At 32.1% G+C, this 24,767-nt stretch overlaps 1 protein-coding gene across 2 annotated transcripts in view; it reads left to right on the plus strand.

The window, feature by feature from the left end:
• The first annotated feature begins 6,515 nt into the window (after positions 1-6,515).
• The window catches only part of LOC118196562 (uncharacterized), a 49,492-nt gene continuing 31,240 nt past the window's right edge, over positions 6,516-24,767 (plus strand). The window contains exon 1 of one of the 2 annotated variants that reach the window (XM_085818517.1): positions 6,516-6,661. In XM_085818517.1, coding sequence (XP_085674643.1) covers positions 6,656-6,661 — 6 coding nt within the window. In that variant the 5' untranslated portion in view covers positions 6,516-6,655. Of the gene's footprint in view, positions 6,662-22,320; positions 22,351-24,767 lie in introns of those variants that run through there. The other variant, XM_085818515.1, reaches the window with a different exon arrangement.

Genomic DNA, 24,767 nt, shown 5'->3' on the forward strand with positions numbered 1-24,767 from the left:
AAAATAATGTTTTGTTTAAAACTTATATGATAATTAATGAACTAAAAAGAAAAAAAAATATCATTAATGATTAATGGGAAAAAGAAATTAAAAAATTCTCTTTAACAAAATTCCTTTTACAATTTTACATTATGAATAATAATGTGGACACCCAACTGATGAAGTCTAATAAATGAATTATTAGTATAATCATTCCTTTTCCAAAATTATAATTCACTTCTTTATAAATTTTTCAAGGGTGCCCAACACTTTTATTCTTTGTGATATAAAATTGTAGATGAATTTTATAAAGAGAAAAAGAGAGATTTTAAAAGAGAAATGGTTTATTTCCTTGCCCACATTAAACTATATGATAAATTATTTTTCTGTTTTCATTTCATATATATTGTTTTATGACTTTTATATGAAAGCTTACTCTATAAAAACTTGAATTTTTAAAAAAAAAAAATATTCTTCGACTTCTCGTTTGTAAATAAACGTATTTCTGTACGAAGGAACAATTTAAAAAGAATAATATATTGCACTTAACTAATTGATGTCCTAAAAGAATTACGTCCCCGAAAATGAAACATTCTCCGAATAGCCTTGTAAGAAGAATTCAGAAAATCAATGAATGATGTTAGTAAAATAAACACCGGAAAGGCGATTCCCAACAGACGATTTTTTAGAGGTCTGTCCACAATGCGAGTGTCAAGGCTCCTTAAACGAACGATTGGTAGACAAGGTGGACAGAGGTCAGCTCGTTGCGTAACACGGAATGCTGGCTTCCATTTTGCATTCACTCTTAAGTATCACGAACTAGGGTGTATCAAATGGCAACAGGTTTTAAGGACAAGAAAACAGGTGTAGTACAACGTTTTGCGTTTCGACAGAGTAATGTTAATCAGTCATAAATGGCGCGCTTTAAGCAAAGCAAGTATTTAACCAATTACGTGATATCTTTCCTTGTTATTATCTGTTGATTTATTTAAATGCACGTGCTTGAGGGTGTGTTACCACACAACTGATATTACGATATAGATTTGTACTTACTGCGTAATTAGTTAAATGCAGATATAATTACGTGTTTTGTATTTATTTATTTTCTGAAGTTATTATGGTCAAATAAGATATTTTATAACACAATCAGTTAATTATCTTAAGTTTCGAACATGTGTGTATCTAAATTTGAGATGCTGTAGTATGCTTTTGCATAAACCCTGTTACCTAATAGAAAAATAATCTGATCAGTTTGACACTGTAATGCATTTCTGATGCAATTAATTGATTTTTACTAATTAATAGGGTTTTCGTTTTATTCTGAAGGCCCACCACAAATAAATTTCGAATGGATCAAAGTTTCTTCAACAAGTAGCACTAACAATAAAAGTATAAAAAATTCTTGAAATCTTACAGAAATTTATTGTCTCTGCAATACTTCAAAGGTTAATGTACTTCATGTGCATGTTTTATGCTTTTAATTAATTGATTATTAATTTTCTAAAGAATTCAAAAAGTTAAAAAAATGGAGAATGGGGATAATTTATTTTTATTTAAATCACACATCATTAAAAGGCTATTAAGTGAAAATTTGTATCATTTAGGTGAGCGAATGAATGATTCGTGATTAGGACTGTGTTACGTCATCGTTGGTGAATATATTTGTTTTCAGTAATTTTTAACAGTAGCTGGTCATTATCCACATCTGTTTACGTTTTTATTGGAGCAAAAGCTGCAGCATGTTACTTTTTGCCTGTCTAATAGGTATAGTGGTTAGCGAAGCTTCTTGTTGTATCCTTGGACTAGAGTTCGAACCCAGGAGAAGGCTTGAATGTTTGCAAACATATGGTGTCTTTGCGGCATGGGACAGTTGAAATACAAGACAATCGGAAAGTTCTCTTAAGTGGTTTGGTGGTAGGCAAAGAAGTGGAAGACTGTCAAATCCGTCTCCCAGGAAGTTCTCCTTCAAAATTAGGTTGGAACTGGACAAAGTCATTGTGCCTAAGGCCCATGACAACAACAGACGCAGTACTGTGCTTCTGGCCACGAAGTGAGATGTATCACAACAATTTTGCTTATTTGTTTATGTTTTGAAAATGAAAAACCTTTGTCAATATTACCAGTATGCTCTTTTTTTCATTAACTCAAACGTAAATAATAAATTAAATTAACCGTAAAGGAATTCTTGCGGAAAAACTTTCAAAAAGAAAACTTTTTGTCTACTAGAGATATTTACGGTAAATAACAAGAGTTAGTCTTCGCAAATAGGTAATTCTTCGCAGTAAATTTTGAGTAGAAGATGAAATGAAAAGGAGAAATCGGTAACAAGCCCTTTCCTTTTTACGGCATTTTGCTTAAAATATGGTATGTTCTTAGATGATTTGTTCTATAAAATTAATTGCTGGTGATTTAACTGACACCGTGCAATTTAAAGAATTTTTTTTTTAATTATCAACAAATATAAAAATGGCAGGTGTTTAAATGCCTATGGTTATGAAGCCCATATAATGCAGCTTAAAATTTAATATTCGTTAAAAGTATTTTCTATCTATAATATAAAATTTTATGAATAGCTTTTTAAAATTGCAAGACATTTTACAAGTTTAATGTAATCAATAAATATACACATAATCGGGAAAGAAGTTTTTAAATTTTAAGCTAAATCTGTGTTTAAGTAAATTAATAAATAACTATCTATGAAATAAAAGTAAAATTAAAATTCAAAGTATATAATGGTTTAACTGTATTTGATGGTTAAGAAATCAGATCGCCTTTTTAATGCACATTTGAACACTTAACAGCAAGTTCATAGCAATAAAATTTCAGTACACATTAAAAATTACAGTAATTGAATGAATATTTTAATACAACTAGTATGCCAAACTTAGGAACGTCTCTGATTTTAGCCAGAATTTCGTAAAGAAATCAGTTGGAGACATGAAATTCATGTTGAAGAGGCACAATGTAACAGAGTGAAGAAAATATATTAGCAAAAAATGAATATGGCGCATACAGTATGGAACGAATAGAAAAGGGTTTTATTCAGAGAATGGCGTTGGTACAAAAAAACTTCGTGGCCAAGAGGAAGAACAACCAACTAAAGAGCCTTAGTAAGAAATATGACTTCCCTTAAAGTTGCTATGGTTGCGTTCCACCATTTGTTGTTGCTGAACATAGATGATCTAACACTTCTCGGCGTAAGAGTTCCCATTCTACGAGGAGCATCTGTTCTAAGCTCGCAAAACAACACTTTTATCATTTCCAAAATTCTTAGGCGATAGCCGTCAAACTACGCTCCTCCTCGAGCTTCTCAGTCATTCTACTTACTTGTAAAGGAGTCTTGATAATTTCTTGCATCCATACTACACGTATAATCTCACTTTGTAGAAGTAGAAGAATGTCTGGAAATGCTCCTCTTCTTTTTAAGTTCTCTTGCTCTGCGCTCTGACTCTTTGCGTTCCCTGACGTACTCTCTGATGTCATGGTGCTAATATCTGCATATGCATTACCGTTCTACTGGGTTGGCGTTTCATCGCACTTACCACATAAAACTCTTTTCAACAATTTCATAGTAATATGCTGAGAAATGAATTTGTTGCTTAAGTCTTATGCACTAGTGTATAAAGAGACCTAATGTAACACCCCTTCGCATCGAATACTTTTAAAAATTACGTCTCATTCAAACACTCGTCGCTTCATGTAGATCGCGGTAAGTTGGACAAACGTCCGTGAATGAGGGTAAAATATCTATCTCGTTCATATATCTTTAAAATGGCACTATTTAACCGCAAGATTAGAAACTGTAGATGAGAAAGAAAAATAAAATAGGGAAAAGAATAAATAAAGCTAAAAGAAACTGCAATTAAAAAACTTCCAGATTGCAGTGTAACACTTCGATGAGTTTATTATTAACGTGGAAAAAAAATGAATTAAAAAATTATATTGTAACTAAAAATTTTTTTAAATCTTAAGATTAGAAAGAAACTGCAGTCTGATTTTTGGCGCGCAGATTTCAGTTTAACCTAAAACCATATTATGTTTAGCTGTTAAGAGAGAACTAATTTAAGAATTAGTATCATAGAAATTATAAACATGGAACATAAAAATCTTATATTTAAAATGAACTATTGTAATGGCAACTCTAAACTGCTTGGGAAAAAAAAGCTACTTTCGAATTAACGCAATTAACTTGGTGCAATTTAGGGATTTTTTACAGATGAATAAGTAAAAATTACATATCGGGTGCAAATTAGTGGTTTTCCCGACTTTTTTTTTTTTTTTTTTTGAAAGTTTCCCAAACTGTTCATATTTATTTTAAGTCCGCAAATATTATCAACACATCAAAGGAAAACTAAGATGCAAAATTTTAATTATTAAATAAGGATTACGTGCTACGTTACAAACAATCAAACACTTACATTCTAATCCAAATGTTTCAGTAATATTTTAGCGATATTTTCCTCCCCAAGTACATCGGGCAAACCTCGGCAACAATCAGCTGTCAAACACATCTCTTCGTTGTACCTTTTCAAAATTTTGAGGCAAAATTCTGTATTCCTGCAGTAATTTTACCGCAGTTTCTTCCATTGCTGCCAAATTAAACAAGTCCATATTTTAAAACCAAGGCAAAAAATATCATGATTTTTCATACAAAACATTGGAACGTACAATATAGGGAAAAGTACCAAAACTGCGCCATTGTTTGAGTAAAGAACTGTTATGAGCATGATTGCCTGAAGAGCAGTTATGCGCATGGTTGACAGAATTCGGTTCATTCTAAAAATCTAGCGATTTCTTCTGAGGTGGTTGCGATAACACGCAATTAACCAAACATTATTATTGTAGTATTATTTTATCGTAAATATCGCTATGCGGAGACTTGTCAATTTATTCAATAAGCAAAAGACTAAATTATTTAAAACTTAATTGTGCATTTATTTCAATCGCTCAATTGCGCAAGACACTTGCAACAAATATTTCTCTCAAAATGGCAGTATTTTCTGTTTTGTTAGAATATGAAATACGCGAATGGAAGACAATAAACACATCAGAGTTCTTCGAATGTTAAAAAAACAAAAAAATTCTTTTATGAACGTGTGATTAGCATTTTATGTGACGTATGTGCATTATTACTTTAAGTAAGTTATTACTTTAAGTAATTTAAGTGTATGCGTTAATATAATTGAATAGTCTCGAAACAAGATTTTGCGTTGTTTCACTTTTCATTCGAGTTTTGTTGCCATTCGGTAAAGCGTAAGATATTACTCCTTCATATTTAGTCTATCTGCTTTTTAAGTAACAAATTAAACTATTTAGGCAATAGGCACAGTTCTTAAAAATGTTATTTCTTGCATTTTACTCTGATTGATTTAAATAAAAATGCATTTAATTCATCATATATCTAATTAAAAGCATTATATTTATTTATTTTGAAGTGGCCGGGCGCTTTATTTAATAACCCTTAGTCCTTCGCCACTGCAAAAGCCAGAAGTGGTAGCCATTTCATTACAGAAGTGCCTCTCATATTAAAGGGAAAGACAGTTAAAACCATGCCTTCACCGGGACTCGCACCAAGGTCCATCACTACGGCAGGCAGGATCACTAACCACTTTCCCTGCTGGACCTTAAATATCTTAGAAGCTTTGCTGCCAGCCTTCGTCTGGCTTTTAAATGTACCGGAAAAATGGCTGAAGGGAACACCAAACGTTAAATTTAAAAACTGCGTAGAATTTTACTCTGCAGAACAACTTCATAAAAAAAGTTATTATGTATAACAAAATTACAATGAAATAAGCAGTATACCTTAATACAAATATTAATTATCCTAATAAAAAAATTAACCAACTTTCCGTTGAAGAAAAAAAAAAACATGCAAAACTTTTCAATATCTACCAACAGTGAAATAAGCAAAAAATAACATGAAAGCAACTCAAAAAACAAAAATTCCGCGCAGAATTTTACTCTACAGAACAACTTTATCAAAAAAAAAAAAAAAAAAAAAAAAAAAAATGTATTATATATATATATATAAATTACAATGAAATATGCTAAATAAACTCTAAAATAGCTCTTTTGAGCGACTGTCAAAACCTTTCAGATTTTTTTAAAATTTATTTTATTTTTGTTATATTATTTGTTAATTAATTTAATTCGCATTTATTTGTGTATTTTTATTTTTAATGTTTTTAATTGAATTATTTAATTTGTTTATTGATGACTATTTGTAGTATGAATTAATTTGGCGAAAGGGGAAGGAAAATAAAATATATATGCAACTTTAAAGAAACTTTCAAGCGGCTAGCCTGTAGAAACTAGATTTAGGAAGTTTGCCAATGCCTGAATGCCGAAAGCCTGAATGACACAATGGGTGCACCAAAAACTTTCGCTTTCTTTAACCCGCCCTGTCAACTGCTCATTAAAAGCGAATGATTCTTCAACGCTGGCGATTATGATACGAAGTATGGCAATCCGTTTTGACGTCAAGGTCTTTACGCGCCAAAACTGCGGCCGAGCTCGTGACCCCGCTGCGTGACCACTCCTCCGTATCCGATGACGATTCCGCCGTGGATGATAATATCGATAGAGCGAAGTTGTGAAATCATGAGGGAGGTTTTTAGTCAAGGGCTTTCAATAATTTCCGTATATTTTGTTTGGAGCAGCAGAAGCGAATACCAAGATGCGGGTGAGCACAAGACTTTCTTCTTTTATTTTTTGGGTCTTCATCATTTGAGAAACTCTTTTTGTGTTATTATGTATAAAGAATTTTTCCGCGTTTTTAAACATTTAAGAATTCATTTAAATTAAATTTTATTCATTTTCAGATAAATTTTTATCCATTATTAATGTTTTTAATGAATTAAGAATGAATACTAATTGCAAAGTATGTGATCAAAATTTTGGAGATGAGAAAGAGAGGAATTTGACATCCCTGATCCCCCCTTTTTTTTTAAGTTGTTTTAAAGAAAACCATTGAAAAATTATCATATAATGGAGCATGCGGTTTATTATGTTGATATCGGTATATAAATTCGTAAATTCATTTGTATTAGTCTTGGTTTTCTATAAATAATTAGGACTAATAATTAGCTATCAATAAAAAAATTTTATACTGTTTAAATTATTTGAGAAGTTTTTAAATTAAATATAATAATAAGCATTTGTCAAAATAAACATTCATCAACAGTTAAATAACTGTAGAATCTTTTTACATTAATTCAGTTTCGAAAACCAACGACAGCTATTTACCGATTCAGCATTTTTTGTAAGATTCCAAACCCATCAGTCATTTCATCATCTTGACCCTATGTAACTATCATACCTTAATCATACGAATTTTTGTTCTGATGATCATGATACCTGAAATATTTGGTAAAAATAACTTTTGAATTTGTATGCATTATCTTAAATTTAAATTATAGCAGTGAAATCTCATATACTTGAGTAGATAAGATATTGTTACAGGAAAATTTGCAGATGTACGTAACAGACATGCTAAATGCAAGCTTTGATTTTTAATTATCGCATCAGTTCTATATCCACGTTTCTTCCGTATTAAGCCGTTTAAGACATAAATAAATAAGTAAAACATTGTTAATCAAAAACGTGTATTACAATATGTTTGTGTTTTTATTTTATTTAACAGCACACTTAATCTTTCCCTTCTTTGCTCTCAACGTTCACGAGCAGCTGCATGGCCGACTGACTGTAACTGAGTGGATAAAACCGAGTGCTGTTAGTTCGATCCGGGTTTGAATTCTGGAGAACGGGCTAACTGCATGGGCATCTGCACGTTTTTCACCTGTTTAATATGAATACAGTTAGTTTTCTTTACAAAATCCTCCTCAAGATATCGTTCCTTTCAGGGAGATAGTTTTCATATGGTTTTCCAGAATCTATTGATTAAAACATAAACAATCTGTAACTAAATTGCACCGCCTTTACCAACGATCCCATCTTCTCATTTGTAATTAGGTAATATGTCAGACTCATAATCCACTCATTTGGAGAAGTTTCCTGTGCTTAAATATCCACTTTAAAATATTACAGTGTTTTTTATGCATAATTATGATGTTTAAAGTTTCCATACACATCCGCGAGTTATACAAAAATATGTATTTGCGTTTTTATGTAACCACGATGCATATGCACGTTAAAAAATAATTACATTCTGATTTTACAGTGATTCACTCAGATTTCTAAAATAAAGCACTCCACAATCTGTCGACTAAGCGAAGGACGTTGTTAATAGTAGTATTATGCCAATGGAAATATTTTATTCAAATTTAAAACATTTATAGTTGGGAAATAGTTGGAAGAAAATAAATGATCAGAAATATAAAGTAGTTAATTTTACGTAAACGGTTATTAACGCTATGGCATAAAAGAAAATCAGATCGACGAGGAATATTTCATTTACACTCTGCTAAATGCTAGTTACGTTTCCTTTTTCTTTTGCATGTTCACGTGGTTTAGATATTTTGAAGCAATACTTTGAAGGGTCTATATTCAAGCATAAACTTTATGTCATTTTATTGTTTATGACTTGTTATATTTTTCTGTGGTAATAATATATATAAATTTGTATATATTTATTATGTGCGTGAGAACACATGCATGTGTTTTTATTTTTGGCATCGCTCGAGGTAAATATATAATGTGAATGTATAACTTGAAAAGCATTGTAATTTGAAAACGTTTATGAAGGCAGTATATAGTAAGAAAACCAAATTCTGCATATAGAGCAGAATTTGGTTGGAATCTATTCGTAACAAATTTTTTATTAATACAATAGATGTTCTGAAACTTCATAAAATGATATTCCAGTTTTTAGAGTGTCTTTAGAGAACAATGATAAAAGACAAGAGATCTCAGATTTGGATTGCTCACGACTATTTAGCAACCTTTAATTAGCAAGAAGATATTTAACTTTTAATATTTGTGTAATTTCTTTTAAATAAATTAGACAGAAATTCTGTTAGATTTCTTCTGTTGGATGTCTGATGTCTTCTGTAATTCTTCTGTTGCCATTCTGACAGTTGATATCTTTCCTTAAATATGAAAAAAAAAAAAAATAAGACCTCGTCAGAAGGGAGCGTGGCAGATCATTTAGATCATCTTTCGTACTTCCAATCCTTAGTGCAGGGGTGGGCATTAAGTCGATTGCGATCGGCCGGTGGACCACCAAGACATTTTGGTGTGACCGCCTTTACTAAGGACGCATACTTAAAAGATACATATTTATGGAACACCGATGCTAGCTAGACTGGAAAATCGGCCTATCACAATCAATGCGACTAGGTTTATTTAAGCAAATTATTCGATGAATGTGTAGACGGTACAAGTACCTTTATTGGAAGCTCACGATGACGCTTAAGTATATGCGACGGTTACAAATTCATCGATTCACGTACGTTTGCTCTCGCTGCATTGAGTACGCCCAAGCTCCTCCACGGTCTAGCACGGTCGCTAAAATTCTTCAAACACTTAACTTGACAATTTTGTGTTACTTTTGTTTTTGTAGTAAAAAGAGGGGTACACTGTCGAAAACAAGTGTTAAGAAAAGAAAATGTGAAGATCAGTTTTTATTTACAAGGGCGAATGCAAAATGTGTGTGCTATATATGTCATGCAAGTGTGGCACCTTCCCCCCCCCCTCCTAAAAAAAAAAAAGAAAAAAAAGAAGAAAACGTTTAAAGGCATCTCAAAAGTATGTACGTAAACAAAAGTTAAAAGAATTTAAATTACAATTAATCGGACAACAATAATTTTATTTTATTAAACCCAATACTATATGTAAGGCTGCAACAGTTGCATCTTTTCGTGTGAGTCATGTGTTAGCAAAACATAAGAAACCTTTCGCAGATGGAGGAATGATGAAAATAAGCGTTTCCGGAAGCCAGCGATTCATTATTTGATTCATTCAAGAACAAAACGAAGTTATTTCTGCAATTAATGACATACAACTTTGATGTAGAACTGTCACGCGCCGTATAGAAATGATGAATTCGGATCTGGCTCATCAGCTGAAGAAGATATTACTAACTGCATTTGCTTTTCCTTCCAGTTTGACGAATCTACGGAGATGATTGATATTTCTCAACTTCGCATTTTGATAAGAATGATTTTTAAGGATGTAAGTGTAAAAAACAATTATTAAAAATATTACCTCTAAAGAAGGAAACACAAGGTGAAGATGTTTACTGTGCCTTCAAAAAAAAAAATACAAAGACATGAAAAAAATTCCAATTTATAAAGTTGTATCGATGACAACTGATGGGGCCCCTCGGTGACCACCGCAATCAATGAATTTTTTGAGTAGGTGTGGATGGGCGTTTGTAATAATGGCAAAGCCCCAAGGGCTATCTGCCTAAGGAGAAGGATGCCTTCGTGGAGGACTTTCTAAGGGAAACTCGCTCGTATACACGTTACACATGGGGAAAAACACGAAAACGCCCATGCAGCCAGCCAATTCGCGGGATTCGAACCTCGGACCGAAATACCAGTGTTCAGCGACTTTACCGCTCGGCCTCTGTTGGGCCTTTAAGTACGGGTATCAGAGACGATGACTTGACGCATTTCCTTTCTTATCATTGCATTATTTACCAACAGGCTCTCTGTTATAAAATTCTAAATATGCGTCATGTTATCTGAATCTGCATGAAAATTGCGAACTGTCTGAATCGAGGAAGAAGTCTTCAGGCAGTTTCGGGTCCAAAAAGAAAAAAACGAATCTGATTACGGGGAACTGTTAAATCATGTAGATGTTCATTGGTTAAGTCGGAGTATATTTTTACAAAGATTCAGAGACCTACTACAAGAGGTAAAAGAATTCTTGGAATCAAATGATAAGGCGTATGTTGAACTTAGTGATGATGTTTGGTTGATGGATTTATCTTTTGTTGTTGATATGACAAGCCATCTTAATGAACTGATTGGATCTTAATGAATTGATTGCAAGGAAAAAAATCAAATAATAGTAAAATTGATTGGATTTTTTAATACTTGCAAAAACAAGTTAAAGCTAATATCTTCCCAGTTCATGAAGAATGAACAAATTTTTTTTTATATATTTCTGTCGAGTTGTTTAAAAACGGAGGTACATTAAACAAAGAGAAATATTATGATGAAATAATAAAACTTCACTCCGAATTTGACAGACGTTATCAAGAATTCACTAGACTAGAACCAATTGTTACATTCATGTATTACCCATTTGACAGTGTTGATGTGGTAGAAATAACTGAAAATATAAATGATATATTCTCTTTATATCTTGAGGTAAACGAAGTTTTTCTCCTTAAAAATGACATAATTTTAAAGCACATAATTCAGAACCTAAGAATAACTTTAAGAATCTAATGGATGAAGTAAATTATCCTAATTAAAAAAAAAAGTTGTATTTCATTTAACATTTCTTAGGCTCTACTTACCTGTGTGAATCTACATTTTCAATGATGAATATAATTCAGACAACATATCGTTCACGTATCACAGAAGACCACTTAGAATGCAGTGTAAGATAGGTCAGTGTAAGATAAGCAGTTAGTAATTATATACCGAGATATTAATCATTGGCGGACAGTATGGAGACTAAGTCTTCGACTAACTATACCTACGAAGAACCAACTATAGATGAAAATTATTTATTTTTTAATGTATTTTGAATTATTTGATAAGAAATGCATCATTTTACATTATTATTATATTTATGGCTATTATTATTATGTTTGTATGTTGCGTTTTGCTTTAAACGCGGTTTTAAAAGAGTAAGTTTTTTTAGGTAGAATTAGGTAGGTAAGTACCTATTTCGTATTTATCATTAAATTATAATAAATATTGTGGACCCTTTTTTTGTAACTCACCACACCTACGCCAATGGGTAGACCGCAACACCTTGAATAAATTAGAAGTAGCCCGTACGATGGAGATCAGCCCGTACGGCAATTTTTCGAGTCAGAGTCTCTAAAATGAGGCCCAAAGATTCACGCTGAACGCCTTTCTCCTGCCTAATATGTAGTTTAGGTTTAAGGGTACGATTTCGCAGTATCATCACAGAATCTAGTAATGGTAGAAATGCTTGTTATCGGCTACTATGCTTTTCTTCATAACGTGTATAATCAGAATATGCATAAATATTCGTCATGCGAAGTATAATTAAAAGCTCAGCCTACCCAGTGGAGGGAAATAATAGCATTATACTAATTGGTTCAGTGACCAAAACAATGTGACTAAGTCTATTCTTTCATGTTTAGTTTTTTTCTTTTTTTTTCATCGGGTGAGGGGCGCTTCAGAGGCCATATGGATAGGTGGTTAAGAACTTTGTAATTTCTGTTTTCGTTGCCAGTGAACAGACTGGTCATATGGAATTTCAAAGTTTTATTCACGTGTAATGCGAATGCAAGTTAATTTCATTTACAAAATCTTCCATAAAGGAATTCCATTCCTTATAAGGCCTATAATAGATATGTATTTTATGATAATCAATTAAATGAAGAATGAATGTTTTTTGAGGGTAAATAATAATTTTGCTTTGCATTAATTCTCTTTCTCTGTTGTTTTTAACCTTTCATTCTCTAACTTTTAAAATTTATTAGAGGTTTTCTTCAATTCATTTTTTCTCGCTGTTAGAACTTAATTTAGAATTTTTATTATTTTTTTTATTTTTTTTATTTTAGAAAATGCAATGTGGCGACAGTTTAAGTATTGTTTATAACATTATCTTTGTATTGCTTGCTAAAGAGGGTTGAATATTCCTGTATTTTTCCTGAGCTTCTGAGTCTGTTTAAACTGATGTAGGTTAAATCTGAATAGAAGCAAAAATTTTAGTCACGTCAGAAACATTTTCATTTCTGTCATTGTAAGACCCTATTATTTCTGTCACCATTTTTCTCCTCATTTGTAGTCATCATCATGTGTTCATCATCCCTTGTGATAATCTATTCTCTCATCTGTTTGCATCATTTTTTGCCATCATCTGTTCTGTAATCATTTGTTTCTTATTTATGTCTGGTACTTTCTTACTTTTTGTGATCATCTCATTTCTGCTATCATAATAAACATTGGTCTAACCATAGTAGAACGCGAGCAGAATCATCGTTAAATCTTTACTTTTTAATTCCGGAATATTTAAGTGACTAAAATGATGTAAAAACAAGTAAAAGAATTATTTGCTCTTCAAACCGAAGTTACAGAAACGAAGACAAATAATAAAAATTTATTTCCTATTCTTTCAGGCTGGACAGAATAACTTGATTCTAATTATTTATAAGTTTGAACTGGAAGCCTAACAGCCTGGTTCTCCAGTCCCGCGATTTCTAACGCAATTTCAATTAAAGACATACAACACACTCGGAGCACAGGGCTAAAGACCGGCGTAATAGAACAGCTTTTGGCAGCAGGTTGTGGTTGTCAATTTCCTGTTCTAAACTTAGGTTATTGCTACTTATTTTAAGACTAATTTCGTTTGAATTTTCTCGAGAAGTAGACGTAAAAGTAGAATTACAGGGAAGATTCAGTATAAGAAATAATGTATTAATTAAAATAAACTTACATTTTTATGTGTTTGTTTCTTTTGTTTGTACTATAACTTACTTGTGTAAGCCTCGTGGTAGAACACGAGGAGTTGCAATTAGAGTTACCCTCCTCCCCCCCCCAAAAAAAGAAGTGTACATTGCAAAAATATATTGCATTTCTCATATATAGAATCAGTGTACTTTTTATTAATATGTTGTACAGTTAATGAATTTAAAGAAGTTCTACATAAATGCTGGATAATAATCATTATTCATTTTTTTCTGTATACTGTGTTATTTGGAAATTAAAACAGATTTTTTGTGAGTTTTGATATGAAATTAATGTGTAGTCGGGAAATAACTTAATTGCTTCAATTTTCATTTTAGAATAAAATATCAAATTGAAAACAAAATCATATGCAATGGATGTTAAGTAGTCCCAAAATTATTCTAAACAAATTACAATAACTGAACTGAAAGCTGTGTTATGTAATTTATAATGAAACTGAAGAAACAGAGGAAAAGGAAATATATACTTAACCCCGAGAATAATACAGAAGCAAAAGATCTTCTCTGAGAAGTCATGAATACCATTTTTCCACTGTAATGTTGTTATTTTTTTTCTGCTTACTTTTGCTGTTAAAATATTATCATTATTTGCTAATAACTGTTATTACGCTTAAATATTCATCATTGTAAATTTTGTTTGCTGTTATAAGCTGTCAAATACCGAAAAGCAACTTGATTAAAGGCGTGTTCTTCCACCAGGATTTAAATTTTTTACGCAGAGCAAGGTTTTAAATTTCAAACGTGATAATATAATCCAAAGGAAAAGTCGCTGAATATTCAAAATAAATAATAATTAAAATAAATAAATGAAAAAAATCATAGATGCTTGCTTACTATTTCTCAATAAAATAAGTTTAAACTATTCTTCATTCGCAGTTTTAAAGAAAATTAAAAAATGGAATTAATTTTCATGAAATATTTTGACATAAATTAAATATAAATTCTTTTTTTGAAAAATCGATTGAATAGTTAAAAAGCTAGAAAAGTCAAACTAAAAAAAAATTCATTATTTTTACAAACTTAACAAACTTGTTTTCTTAATTGTTGCAAGACAGTGAAGGAAGACTATCTAAGTCTTACTATTCAGGAATCGGATGTTTTATAACAATTTTCAAAATTCAGAAATCTAATTAACTTTGAATGGATATTCTTGGAATTCAGAAAAATTAGAAGCGAACAGGAAGATATTAGTTGCATGTTGATGAAAATTTAAAATACTATTTTCATACGTTTGTTCGAACAAAAAATTCATTAATAACCAGAAGTATAGTTTTTTATGCTTTATTTCTGTATTTCATTAATAGTGTTAGACATATTGTTAGGAATTTTTGTATATATATAAATATTTTTTGTGAAATTATATACAAAACTGTAGGTTTTTCTGGGGGGAGGGTATAATGTAATATGAAAATCTAGAGAAATGAAGTTCTGCCAGAAAAGTAAGAATACAGTGGCAAGTCTAATTTAACATTGAGCAAACGGCTGTCTCTCTAAATCGGTAAGACATCGCAAAACTGGCGACAGTTTTGGCGACTAATTTTTGGTCTCCAAATTTAGCGACGTATTGGTCCCGTTCCTGCATAACAGTAATAAATATTGTAATTGAATACCTGTAATTGATCCAATTATGCATCTGTAACCGTACCTGCCCCTTAGATGTAATTTAGATCTAACCGTGTATGCATTTCCGTAATTTCGAGAAATAGGATTTACTGGAGATTTTCCGACGGCCAGGTGAAAACTATAAAAGAGTGGAGAGAGCATCTGCTCTCAGCTGATGTTGAGTTCAGCGTGAGTTCGGAGTACTGAGATATTTCCGTGTTACCTTTGCTCTTTAGATGTGCTTTGCATTGCGCTGTGTTTAACTTTCTTAGTAGTTTGGAGTGTAGCTACTAATTTTGCTTTATCATACTGCGAAGAGCAGTACGAGTACGGGTATTATAGTTCCAGAACTGCGAAGTGTTTTCTCCCGGCAAAATAAGACTTATGAAGCTATGATCAGTTCTGTGTGCATTCGGTCCATTACGAATCCGTACGCTGTCAGCAATTTTTGTTTTCAGATGTAGGATTGAATGTCGGGGACAAGAATGATGAATGAGCAATTAAGACAGCTGGTGGCAGCCTTTGCTGCATTTAAAGACAATATCAAAGCGGGCCAAGAGAAGATGGACGGAGACTTAAACTCCGCTAAAGAAGAGCTAAAAGTGGACCAAGAAAAGATGGAAGAAAAAGTCAAGTCAAAGAAGAGATGAAGCGGGCCAAAACCATACGAAGAGGCGTCAAGAAAGGATGGAAGGGGCCGTCAAGTCAATTCAAGAAAATACTGAAGCAGGTCAAGAATAAATGAAAAGAAAAATTAGACTTTTTTTCTGACAGAGAACAAATTGAATAGATTTTCTGCTGCCAAAAAACGATGGCAGGCTGAAGAAATTCATAGCGATAGCAGAAAGCAATTCTGAGAGTTTTAAATTTTCACTCGTTCTTCTCGTCCCTCTCCCAAGCTCTCCACTTATGATGGAAAGACGTTGGGACAATGAAACCTCCTGCAATAAGTGAAGGCAGTAATGGCCTTTTTATCATGGGACATATCAATGGAGTTCCTTGCAATATGATTATCGATAATGGAGCCAATGTTACAATCATCCTGAAAGATTTAACAGCTGGAAGGTAAACTCATCTGGACGCCTCACTGCCTTACTCTCCTGACTGTGTCTGGTGATAAAATCGAAACTGTTAATAATGTGTAACTGGGATGAAAGAGTTAAGTCTATTCACTAAATAATAGCTCAACACGTTACCAGTGAGAAGAAAATTTTTACTAATTGAATCCAAAACTGAAAGCGTTTCCGGAGAAGTTTCCTCCTAAACTGGAGAGAAATTACTATATCACCACGGATGAGTTGCCACAGTTAAAGCCGTAGAACATTTCCATTATTATCTGTGCGGGAGAAAATTTCTACTCCGCAGAGATCATGAATCTTCAACCTGACAAATAAATTTCGCGAACCAGATGGATACAGAGACTACAGGATTATGATATAACTATTGGTTAGCAAAAGGGATAATGGCATGAAACGCCGATGGCGTGTCTAGAAAACTCAGTCCAAAAAGCTGCCAATATTATTTCAGGGTCGAAAGGAAATACGAGCTGCTTAATTCGGTCGTACGTCAAGATACGAATTCAAGATTGTGTGACCCAGACCTGTGGAGTGACGAAGGAGTCACGGAAGACAGTTGGAAGACCGTGACATTAAACCCATAAGTGACTAAATGGAGTCTTTAAACATGAAACCTACTGGCAGGATATTTTGATCTATAGTTCTACGAGAAAGCAATATTGGGCTCTCTGGTACTCTTTCCATATTCGAAACGGCGTCTTATACTAGAAGTTCTAATCGGATGATGGAAAAGCATTCCGGTGGCAGCTGATACTTCCATGATACCGGATCTCAGACCAACTTAAACAACTCCACAGTAACCCGATAGAAACCCACTTCGAAATAACGAAGACTTTGCATAGAGTTCGAGAGCGCCTTTACTGGTGTAATGCAAGGGCAGACGTGCAAAAGTGATGCCAATCTTGAGATGCCTGGTTCGAGAGGACCAAAGAAACGCAACCAAGATATGCTGCAACGTTACAATGCTGTCGTGGAAGTAGAGGTCATGATACAGAATTGAATTTCCAAGTTTGGAGTGCCTTTGCAGCTACATTGCTATCAACGAAGGAATTTTATCTCAGATATAATCAGAGAACTCTGAAAGCTTCTCGGCATACTAAAATAACACCATTACATTCGTAATCAGACGGCATTGTAGAGTGCTTTAATCGAACCGTCCTGAACAATCATTCGCTGATGATTTTCAGAAACCAAAAGGTTACCAGAAGTTATTTCTGTTCTTACTGGTCAGTCGCAATGCTGTCCATGAGACTACGAGCTATTCCCCATCCCAGATGCTCTTCGGTTATGACTTACGGCTGCCTTTTGATCTCCTGTTTGGTCTCGCTTCGGAAGGGCCTTCCTCGCTTGAGCAGTACATTTAAGCTCACCAGGCACGGTTTGAAGTAATGCCCAATTTTGTACTACAGCGAGACAACTTGGCGACGAAGAAGATGAACACCCAATCTAATATGAGAATTATAGGACATATATTCAATGAAGGCTGCAAAGTGTGGTTATGGAATCCGATTCGATAGAAAAGGACCTTTTTCCTAATCTGCAGTCATCTTGGGGCTGTTCTTGTCCAGTCCTAAACAGGCTGAACGACGCTGTAAATCGGATCCATAAGTCATCAAATTCCAAACCATTTGTTCATTGCGACAGGCTGGCCCCTTATTAGGGCGATAGTCCGTATAATGAATATACAGTAAATAGTATACAAAGACCATGATCACATTTGTGCATAAATTTATAAATTTATGCATTTTTTGTATTGATTTAGTATTTATGTTCTTCATTGAAATTATTGTTTTAGTACTGCATTGATTTTCCTTAGTTGCAAGTATAGCTTTGTGTTCAAGGGATTGTACGCTGGAGGCTTGCACTCCCTGGGAAATAGACAATGTTACGAATTTTTCTATATATGTAAATAGTTTTAGTAAAATTATATGTGAAACTGTAGTATTTTTTGGCACAATGTAGCATGAAAATGAAAAGAAGCGAAACTGTGTCAAAAAAGTAACATTAATTAAATCGCTATCAGTATCATTAAGTAAATGTTTATTAACATTTAGTAAATAGCTGTCTCGCTGAACTGGCGAACTTGGCAAACTGGCAGTGGTTTGGGCGACTAATTCTGTTGCCAAATTTGTTGAGAAACCACCAAAAGTCGCCAAATTCAGCAACATTTTGTCCGGTCTTTTTATTATTGTAATGAGTATTGTAATTGAGCAACTGTAATTGATCCAATTATGCCATTATAACCATACCCGGCACTTAAATGAAACTTTATATGCATTCCAGTAATTTTGAGAAATAAAGTTTACCAGAGATTTCTGGCGGCAAGGTAAAAGTTCTGTAAGACCTAAGAGAACATATGCTCAAATATTCATATATTATACAATATGGCAAAACAAATTCGAAATTCAAAATTCGGGCTTCTATATTTGGGTTTAGGACTACGTCATTCAAAATCTGATGGCTCTAGGTACCGTCGTTTTTTCACAGTGCGAGAAACGTTCATCTACTCATGAAGGTTCTTCATTATTTAATGTCTTTAAAAATAATACGGAGCGGAATATTCGGCGGCAAGAAACTGAAAAATTACAGAGCCTTTTATAGTGATTTACCAAGGAGGTAAAATAAATGGAGTAAGCCTGTCGCGTGTGGCTCGTGCAATGGGAATGAAGCCATGAAACGTCACGGTATGAAGACACGACTTATCATGGCCGCTGCCATAAGCGGACTTCTGGTTGGTTTTGTTTATACTATTCTAATTCGCATTGTCTACATGTTATCTATTTATCATTGAACGTTTATGTCTCCTGTTCTAATTTTAATACTTAAAAGATTTCCTGCTTAGTATGTAGAAAAATCACAACAGTTGCAAGTAATTCTTTCAAATTTAATAAAATCTTGGTACCTGAAAATTTGCAAATGGTAACTATAATACAAATGTATACATGGTAAAACCTGAAAGATCAGAGAAAGTTTGTGTGGTATTTTAAGCAAGTTATGCCTAAAACCACTTTTATGAGGCTGTCGACGTTAATAGTTGCTTTCAAATTCAGTGTAATTTTATTTAGCAAAATGTTTCGAAGTCTTACCGGTACGCTGCATGGCGGCCATGGTAAGTCTTGAAGTCACGTTGCTGACATTTCCTTGGCTTCACTTTTGTGATATTAGGCTTACTCCGTCTATTCTAACCTCCTTGGATTCAACACAAAATCTTGTTTCGAAACTAATAGCCGACTTTTCATTTTCCTCATAAACACAAAAACTGACGTACCTCCTTTGGCTAAAACCTTTTATGTACATAAGCTGACCATTTTAACCAACAGGAAAATCACTTAAGGCGTCTGTTAACCGTGGACAAATAATATAGCGCACGATTCTACTGGCAGTACTATATGGCCCCAGCTCAATACGTTACTTCAGGATGAAACTCTAAACGAAATAACCATTATTAAACTGTTTCAATTATTTATCCGCTGCTCAATTCCAATCATAAATGGTGTTTTTTTTTTCATATTACAGAAAATAACTTTATGTCAAATAGGATACATTTTATATCAGCCCTTTAATTCATAAGGGAGGAAGCCATAGAGTTAACAATCCCATACTTTAAAATCTGTTTTAGTTTCCAATAGGTTCAAATATTCATATACTATACAATATGTATATCAGATAATTTAAGAATTGATGACGAGAGTTTAGATTTTCACACAAATTAAAAGTGAATTTCGACAGGTTGTAAAAATTAAATTTCCCGAAATTTGAGCAAAAGGTGCATACATAATTTATTTTAAATTCAGACAGATTTTTACATATCTATAGAGCATCAAAATGTAGGTTGTGTAATTTTTACTCCAATATATAATCACACAATTTTTATTTTGGCTCTTTTTATTTTAAAGTATAAATTTATCTTTAGATTACTTATTTATCTTAGATTCAATTCCATCTTTAGATTACTTACGTGAATATCAATGAATGGTAGTAAGTAGAGCCAATAAGAAAGATTCATCCATTATAAGTTGTCTATTTTGAGGCGAGTGTATAGATTTTTTTTCCTTAATTGTATATCTGCAGTTTTCAGACGAAACATAAGTGACTTATATGTTATTATGTAAACCAAGAGTGATAAACATTAAGTTTTCCTACCGTCTTACGATTTGAAAGAGAAATAAATTTTTACATACTAAAGGAAATGAGAAAAATAGCTTACAAAATGGGGTTTTCCGCTTTTATGACCTTCTCTGTTACAAACTACGTAAATGCTTTCGACTATTTTTAGATAATTATTAAAAATTGCACCATATCTCTTGTCTTGTTTATATGTTGTCACTATATTTATTGTTAGTAGATTTGTGAACAGATCTAAACATAGGTATAACCTTCCAGTTTGCCTTAATGTTAAAATGTAAAAGAGGAAAGGTGACAGAGTTCTTAAAAGTTGCATAATTTCCTTCTGTATCATAGTTCCATTTTATGCGGCTAGAAAACGACTCCCTTAAACCTGTGGCTAGGCGGAACATTTAAGTCATTTATAAAATGTTTATATATTCATTAAATTTATAATCGTGAAAATTTTAGAGTAGACAGTATTTTATGACGTGCTTTGTACTTTTGATGATGAACATTACTAAAACATTATTCGTCGCCAAAATTTCGCCAAATTTTTCGTATTGCTGATCATGTAAAAATAAATGTTATTGTTATATAATAGAATTTTTCTTATTAAATTTAAGGTGAATAATTTTTTAAAACCTGTTTGTATATGCGCGACTTTACTTTTCTGCTAATTACTTAGCTTTTAAATTGAAATTGCACAATCAGCGACATACTGTAAACGACATACTAAAAGGTGCATAAAAAGGAAAACATAGCTTATGTAATAATGAGAATACATATTAAATTAGTATGCTATTATTTTCCTGTTTTAATAAAAAATATTTTAGATTATAAATACATTAAGAACTGTATTTTTATTATAAATGTTACATATTGAAACATTGCAAATTTATGGATTTCTTTTTATTAACGATGAAAAAAAATTATATATACATTCATTAATATAAGTCTTATTCATTACATTAGTACTAATAAACATACAGCGACAACTTCTAAACCATCGCATTTTTCTCTCTATGCATATGTAAATACATGACTTGTTAGATGTGTGTATGTACATATATGAATACTAAAATGAATATTGCTAAAAAGTTTATTTTAAATTGCTTCTAATTCAAAGAACGATCATGTAATTGGCAGCAACTGTAGTCATAATTTCTTTGCACATTATCCTGGATGTGGAATACACAATTGAAAAATAATTGAAATCATAATTGAAGTGCATTTTGTGCATTAGTATAGTCATTAAAATTCACTCAACACACAACCTTTGCATTTATAATTATACTTAAACAAAAAAAAAACAAAAAAAAAAACTCAACAAATAGCTTTACAAAATATTTAACATTTTGAGGATAAAATAAATATTTTTGACTCATCGCAAAACACATAGCAGTAAATGACATTATATTGTGTACATAAAAGTTATTAAATAAATATATAAATACGAAAATACTGTTTATAATAATAAAATCAGAAATAATGACAAATCATCTAATGTACAACGTAAAAGTATTCGCAAAAATATATACATCAGGTCATTACAAGAATCGGAGTAAAAGAAATATACAATGTAAAAATAACAATTAATATAATTAGCACATGCCATTTTGCCAAGGTACTGAGCCAACAGTATTAAAATAATTACAAAATATATTTTGTATATTGTACAACGGAATTGGAAAGTAAAAGTCTCTTTCGCCAGTCTGAGTGATAACTGATCCCACTGATTCCGGGGTGTGGCTTTCAAGTCTGTTTAGCAAATGAAGATGGTAACCCAGTTACGTAAGTTTCCTGGTAATGAGATTCTGAAAAAATGTTTCTTTCGACGTCTTGTTCAGCTACGAATAGCATGTGTGATAGGGACCTATTAGAATCCCTATTAGAATCCTGATAATTCAAAGTATCGTAGGTCTATGATGTCTCAAATAACAGAAAACTAGGATAAAGCAATAGGGTGCAACCATTTACGATGAAAAATTAAAGATGCTGAAAATTTCGGTACTATATGTTGCAATATTATTTTTAAAATTTCTTGCTATGTATGAACTTTAATGTTATGTGAAAAGGAATCTAAATACTTATAATTTTTTCGCAAATGTCACTATACAGCTAATTAATACACTGTAATTTTGATAATAAAGATATTTTTATATTAGCATGTTAATATTAACTGTTTCTCTCGAAGTAAAATTAGAATAAAATTGAAATCCTGTAATTTGCAATTTATAGTACATTTTATTGTTCTGAATTCATATAAACAATTCTTTTATTGTACCTTCTTCCCCCTAAAATACCCCCAGCGGCCGAGTAGTGAAAGTGCCGAATATTGATATTTAGACCTGGATTCATGTCTTCGCTAACGGGCTGAACTGTACAGCTTTCGTGTTTTTCCTCTTGTATTATGAATAAAATCAGATTCCCCAAGATGGCACTTCACAAAGGCATTCTTAAACAAATAGCTGCTTACGATAATTTGAATAATCCAGCCCAACCCTCCTTGCCAAAAATAAAATTGCCAGAGCTCTTTTCTGCAAAATTTGAAAATGTCTCATCATTAGAATGTTAGCAGGTGTACTGGGCTGTTTTTGGTCTACATAACAAAGTGGTGTTTCGATGAAATTGAGGCCACGCATATAAAACAAATTTCAGACATTTTTCCTGTCGTGGATTTCATGAATCGTACGAAAAATATTTCTTTCAATTGTAGAGACATTAGGTATATTGGAAACAGGAAAGATTGAAGAACAAGCAACAGCTTCGCCGGGAATCGAACCGCGGACCTCTGGAATACGCGCCCAATGTGCAGACCACCACACTACGAAGGTATGCTAGGAAGGCGGAAGAAATACTTTATGCACTTATAGAATAATGGTAAATGATGATTAATCGGAACTCGAACAGTAAAAATTCTACTGTTATCGGAAAGCTTTAAAGGCGATAGTATATTTAAATTTGAATAATGAATTTTTATTAAGATATACGTTATAGAAAAATTTAATGTTATTAATACTCATCTATTAAGGGGATGGTGGACTTTAAAAGTTAGGTTTTTAATTTGTGTTTCCAACAAGAAGTTTTATACATATACGTATTATAACATCAGTTTATCAAATATATGATCAAAATTTTAATTTATTTTAAATTAAAAAATTTTAAAACAAATAATTAACTGTTTTAATTAAAGATTTAAAATGCTCCTTGCTCGCTAATTTACAATATTCTTTTCTAATTTTTCCTTTTAGTTATAAAGACTTGACAAAAGTTTTTGTGTATCCGTTATTGAATATGATGGATCAGAAATTTTAAAAAGGATTTTTGCGAACTTAAACCCAGTTTTCGGAAAAATGTCACCTTTTGTTAAACATTACCACAAGTTTAAACTTCTTAATAACCTCATATCCAAAAATGCGTACATAGATATACTATAACATATAACAAGATAGTTTCTTCCAAATATCATTCATTTTTAACTAAAAATGAGTATTTTCAAGGCATACGACCTACGAAAAATTTTGTTTTGAGAAAACCGAATTTAAAGATTTTCTTCAAACTTACCTTTAATACATGTTCATGAGAAACAGCAAATTAACTTTAAATATGAATATGTAGACACTAGATAACATTTTCGTATCATTTAACTATTTCTAATCTCATAATATTAAACATGAGAAAAATAAACATATCGGAAATTGGTATGTGATTCGAAGTTAGAGGTAGAAACAATTTATGCATTATATTTTAATGCTTTACAATATTTTTTACTATTCCTGTTTTTTTCCAAGCAGGTAAACTCCTCTTTTTGCTTTGGTTCAAGCGATGTTGATCACGCTTTTCCGCAACGAGTAGGGACAACGAGTTTGTTTCCTCCTGTTCTATAGCATTCACATAACCAAAGTTAAATTCATTAAAAGTTGTCAATACTGACATTACTAGCCTCTTTTTAGAAATAAACTCTTCTTTAGCGCAAATATATAAATTATTACATCAATAAATAACTGTTAAAATATATTTTTTTAGCATTTTCTCCAAAATTTAAAGGGCAAAGTTTACGTTATTTACTCATTTGAGATGCTTGTAACTTCTTTAAAAATTAAAATATTTGAACTCGGTTTTTTGCATACGATGTAGTTTTGTATATGGAATATTATGAGAGTAAAGTAACAAATTCAATATTTTGGTTGATTTTAAGCTATTTTAAAGTCCACCGTCCCCTTAATGATACTTATTTCACTAATGCATGTAGCTTTAAAGGCAACAATGAAAATGCTCGGCTGTGATAATGTGTTTTCTACAGTAAGACAAACATCCTTACCATTCATTTGAAATTTTCTAGATGAAATCATTTTATAATTTTTATCGGTTGCTAATTGTACAAACATATACATTCTGTAATAAACTATAAATTTTAACTGAAT

This window comes from Stegodyphus dumicola, chromosome 6 (assembly GCF_044657685.1).
Source record: "Stegodyphus dumicola isolate Sdum_Otavi_A_Nest chromosome 6, ASM4465768v1".
NCBI classification, from domain to species: Eukaryota; Metazoa; Arthropoda; class Arachnida; order Araneae; family Eresidae; genus Stegodyphus; species Stegodyphus dumicola.